General features: G+C 32.7%; 1 protein-coding gene across 1 annotated transcript; it reads right to left on the bottom strand.

Moving 5' to 3' along the window:
- Window positions 1-2,587: 2,587 nt before the first annotated feature.
- On the bottom strand, window positions 2,588-4,794 carry LOC110867316. Its single transcript, XM_022116406.2, has 6 exons — window positions 4,622-4,794; window positions 4,368-4,541; window positions 4,134-4,290; window positions 3,965-4,060; window positions 3,686-3,770; window positions 2,588-2,607 (listed from the first exon to the last, which is right to left on the bottom strand). Exons 1-6 carry the CDS (start codon window positions 4,792-4,794, stop codon window positions 2,588-2,590), a joined length of 705 nt encoding a protein of 234 aa, XP_021972098.2.
- Window positions 4,795-5,360: the final 566 nt, after the last annotated feature.

Here is a 5,360-nt window from a genome sequence, read left to right as displayed (position 1 = left end):
CGAACAGTAACAGTTCGACTGGAGCTGGTTTATATCTCGATACGAAATATCTATTTGTACGTGAACGTGTTGAGGAAAATAATCTTTGTATCGAGTATATTAGTACTAAGGATATGCTTGCGGATCCGATGACTAAAGGTCTCCCTCCTAAGGTTTATGAAGAACATGTTCGGAATATGGGATTATGTAAAGACCTTATTTGAGCATATTGTACTAGCTTATGTTTTATGTTTAATGAAATTTCCTCAAGTTTGATTTTGTATGTCTATTAGAATATGTTCAACCGGTATAATGGCATATAGACAAATAAAAGTTACAAATCAAACAAAGGGCTTACGCGTATTTTGATCATGACGATTAGGTTTTAAATTAAGGCTATAGTATGATTAATGGGGGTCCTGAGTCGCATAATGATTCAACGGCTGTATTTTTCTGCTATAGTACTTGTTTAAGGCTAAAATGAGTGTTAACTCCTGATCAGGCTTAGCTAATACTCATAGTAAATGATTACTCGGCTAAGTGGGAGAATGTAAGATTAAATATATTACGTGTTAATATTTAATCTATAGCCATCTTAATCATTTACATTATAGAGATCAAAATATATTAGAACCTATTATTTAATTAGTTGGTAATTGTTGATGGACCATATTACCCTTAGTAACTAATTAGGTTTCCTCCTGGGTGCTTATATAAGGAGAGTTATGTGGAGGTTTAAGGGTTACTCAGTTTCACAATTCACACCCCATAAGTCACAACATCAATAAGGTTTTCGGCCTCCTCTCCTAACCGATACCCTTTTCGGTTTCTAAGTTCCCATCATCAGTTAGCATCCTAAGGAGGAACCAGATCAAGATGACAGGCATGTCGAACTCCCTTACAGGATTCTCCTCTGCACTATCTGCTGTGACAGGTATGATTTATATTGTTTTCCTTCATGAACAAACAGAACTGATCCAACAATAATAATAACAAAAACCACGTATTGCATCATACTCTATTTTGATATGCATCAAAATGAATAATTCATTAAACAAAACCAAATTTGTAGACAAAGCTAAGAATATATTTCAGTTTTAAATTTTAATATTATAACATTGAATTCAATTTTAATACTTCAAACAACCATTATTGAAATAACTGAAAAACTATTTTATCACAAACTAATAAAATAAATTAGTGGTATAAAATAATAATTCATAGCCAGTAAACAAGACATAGATTCAATCATCATGCAAGTTAGATACTTTAACGATATAATAAAATTATTATTTTTTTTTTTCAAAATTACCTGTTAAACAATTCTCAATAATTTACCTTGTTTAAGGATTAAGGTGGCCATGGATTCCGGTAGATTCCAAAGACTCAAAAACCTCACGGAAAACATGCCTCGGTCCTCCGCCTCTTATCCCGATTAGTTCAAACGCATCGGTCTATCGCCCTTTGAGCCGTTCGTGCTGATAACGTGTTGTGAAACAGCCTAACCTATTAGCAATATGAAGGGAAGAATAAGAAAATGAGATTGTAAATCTTATTGATTGATCTATTTTTTTCACCATACACAAATGCCATTATACATATAGGCACATACATTAATATTAAAGGAACTAAAGAGATAGGAGTTAGATAAGTTATGTATGTGGAGAGTCACAATATAAATGACACATTCATAACAATATCATTATTTTTCAATGGCAAAATTTTTTAATCTTTATGGTGTATGGAACGTGAACTCAACACCTTTTCCTTTCTAATTCACGTATTTAAAAGTTCTGTCTTTGCCAATGAACCACCACTCTGTGTATATATGACTAATGACATAAACATGTTATTGGTTATGTCAAAAAAACCGAGGTGTCGAGAGTGATCAAGATATTATAGATAAAGTGTTCAGTGTAATCATAAGGCCATCCCTTATGGGCTCACGCCCGTTTACTTCACATCACTGCCACATCATAAAATACCCGACACCTGATTAACATATCACCTTCTTCTTTCCTTCACTTTCTTTCACTAACCCCTAGGGTTGTAAACGAACTGAATGTTCAGCGAACTATTCGTGAACCGTTCGACGGGAAGTTTGTTTATGTTCGTTCGATTAGCTTAACGAACGGACACAGACAAAATTTTTTGTTCGGTTAGCTTAGAAAACGAACACGAACAAAGGTCTCGTTTATTCGACTACGTTAGTGAACGTTCGGTAATATGTTCAGTTATGTCCGTTCGTTTACGTTCGGTTACATTCTTGTTCGTTTGATTAAATTAAAAAATAATAAATAATAAACTTTTTATCTAAATATATTGAAAACTTGAAACCCAGCTATTTCTAAATTACCTAAAAGTTGGACATTCAAGACATTTTTTGGAATAATTATTTCTAATTTAGTTAAACTTTGAATAATTATGTCTAAGTTAGTTAAACTTGATTCATCGTTTGGTGGTTGTAGTAGAGTTTTTGTGTTTTGATTTATCACTTGATGGTTATATTTAACTACTTATGTCGCCCAGCTATGGCTTCCGGTTTCTTCGTTTCTTGCACCCGTTTGATCCCGGTTGCATCCCGATGTACCGTAAAGCTCCCGAATAGCTACTTAAACTCTGTTAGACCTGCAAAACACAAATTATATCAAAGTAACAATGGGTTATTAACCACATATCAATGAACACTTACGGAATGAGATTTTATGTTTTTGTTCATTTATTAAGGAAATGAACGCGTTCACGAACACATATAAAACAAAGATAATATTGACGAAGACGACCGAAATGGATGGTGAACGAGCGCGGCGCAAGACCTTGAAGCCCTAATCGTTGAACAAAGGTCGATAGTATATTTGGATGTGAATAATGAGAAGGAAAGTGGAGCGGTGCGTAGACAAGGCGGAGATAAGGTTTCCTATTTTATTTGTTTGGGTAATGAGATAAATAAGAATTAAAGAAGATAAAAAAATTAGATAAAATAAATAAATGCTAAAAAATCATTAATAAACAACACAAACAAACGAACATGAACGAATGTTCATGAACACATTACCGAACATTCACGAACGTAATTGAACAAACGAGACATCTGTTCATGTTTGTTCATTTAACTAACCGAACAAAATTTCTTGTTCATGTTCATTCGTTAACTAGACGAACTTCCCGCCAAACACTACTACAAAACTGATTTTTAGACGGGGTGAAATGGGTTTTAAGACGGTGTTTTCAACACCGTCTTAAGCCCCACTGGTTTAAAATCAGCTCTTATTAGACGGTGTTCTATTTAAACACCGGCTTAAAATCAACTCGTATTAGACGGTGTTCTATTTAAACACCGGCTTAAAATCAACTCTTATTAGACGGTGTTTTATTTGAACACCGGCTTAAACTTTGTGAACCCCGTCTTTTAATAGCAAAACATTTATAGGTGAACCCCGTCTTTTAATACCATTTTAACACCGTCTTATAATGTGCTGAAAAAAAATACATTTACTGAATACGTATTTCCCAAAAATACATTTGCTGGAAAAAAAAAATACATCAACCTTATATACACCAATGGAACATTTTCAAATCAAACAAAAACAATACACATTCAAATCCAAAATAAACCCGTAGACATCCAATTCGGAAATAAACCCGTTAAATTACAATCATTTGTGAATACATAACAAACTACACATAAGCTAAACTAACGGAATACCTAACTCGCTAAAAAGCTTCGGCATCAACGTCATCAACAAAACATCTATTTCATTATCCGTAGCCTCTCTCATGTCGTGCCACGTCTAAAATAAAAGTAGATAGAAAGAGTTGTTATAAATATTATAGAATAAATCTAAAGGCAAAGAGAAAAACCGATAACAACATCGGCAATAAAGCTATGTATATATTTACATGTTATATACATCTAAACCTTCTAAGTTTTAAAAAAAAATAAACAGTTAAGTAACAAATTGATAAACAAGTATATGTTACTTACTTCATCGGGAAATTGGTTTTGATACAAATTGACAAAGTCAAACATATGTTGGAGAACCATGTAGCCGCATTCCCATCCACCCTTTTGTTGCTTACACTGTAACAAATTAACAAATTATTATTTAAAACTAGCGAAATTCAAACAATTTAGAAATAGCAAACGCACATACATCGACCATTGTGTAGTTGAACTCGGATCCTAAGGCGGTAGGAATTAGGCTTGAAAGACGATAATTAGAAGCATTCTTTTCGCCTCTCATCTTTGTTGAATCCAAAATATATACATGTCCTATGTGTTGGGCAATGATGAACAAAGACCAATGGTCGCTACGAAATTAGTGTTGTAGAATAGTTAGGTGAATCATAGTAATAAAATAAAAGCAAGTTAACTAAAAATAACTTACTCAGCCAAATACGGTGCAAGAATGAAATCTTTATCGACATGATGAGTCGCTAAACTGAAAATGTGATCTTCAACCTCTCTAGGATTTCTTTTGCACATATCACCTGTGATTGCGTTCACATTTAAAAAGGTGCATCGGTTGCCTTTTTTAGCCTCTGACCCCTTATAAAAGTACCTTAAAACAAGAATAAAATATATGATAAAACTTAATAAATTCAGTTATATCTATACAATATTATAGTGATAACAACTTACAATGTAAACCAAAACACAATGGTGAGATCAACCCAGTCTTTGACAAATAATGCTAACATTGATTCGACCTCAATATAGGTACCAGTTTTGCTAGGAAACATATTCTCAGGAGCTGAATATGGAAGTGTAGTAGCCCAGTCGTTCCCGATATATCCACCTAGTCGACCAACCATCTTCTTATGCCATTCGGGTTTTTAATAAAAATATAAATAACATCTAATTATTATTGAAGTCATTATCTAAAGGGTTTTTAATGAAGTTGAATGTTCAAACAAACCCAAAAAAAAGTCATTATCACTTTGGATAGATGGATTACTTAGTCAAACTAGAATGGTCAATTTTCTCAAAGTTGCTTGATCTTGTACACGAAAACAAACAAACGTTATATAAAGTCAACTATCAATTACTCAACAACAATCATTCATCCTAATTAACGTTAAATACAAAGATTAGGGGCCAAAATAATTATTAAGAAAACAACCCAGAAATATATACGCAAAAGTGGAAATACATCCAAAGAAAATCAACAAAATAACCTATATGATGTCTCTATGAATATTAATATCAAAGCATAATAAAGACAAATATTTCCACTCTAATCCAACAAAACAATCTTTTCCCTATACAGTATGCTACCATTTACTAGTGATTTATCAAAACAAAGCAAGAAAAAATCAAATTTGAATTTATAACAAGAAAACATATAATTAAACATGATATAACTACTATTTATAAAACT

Source organism: Helianthus annuus, chromosome 7 (genome assembly GCF_002127325.2).
Source record: "Helianthus annuus cultivar XRQ/B chromosome 7, HanXRQr2.0-SUNRISE, whole genome shotgun sequence".
NCBI classification, from domain to species: domain Eukaryota; kingdom Viridiplantae; phylum Streptophyta; class Magnoliopsida; order Asterales; family Asteraceae; genus Helianthus; species Helianthus annuus.
The sequence above is the reverse complement of the archived record's forward strand: the minus strand, read 5'-3'. Positions and strand labels throughout refer to the sequence as shown.

Coding starts and splice junctions, on each gene's coding strand:
- LOC110867316 (XM_022116406.2), bottom strand. CDS start 4,794: ATGGTTGGTCGACTAGGTGGATATATCGGGAACGACTGGGCTACTACA. Junction 4,542..4,621: donor ATTGTGTTTTGGTTTACATT/GTAAGTTGTTAT, acceptor TCTTGTTTTAAG/GTACTTTTATAAGGGGTCAG. Junction 2,608..3,685: donor GAAGCTTTTTAGCGAGTTAG/GTATTCCGTTAG, acceptor TGTGTTTTGCAG/GTCTAACAGAGTTTAAGTAG.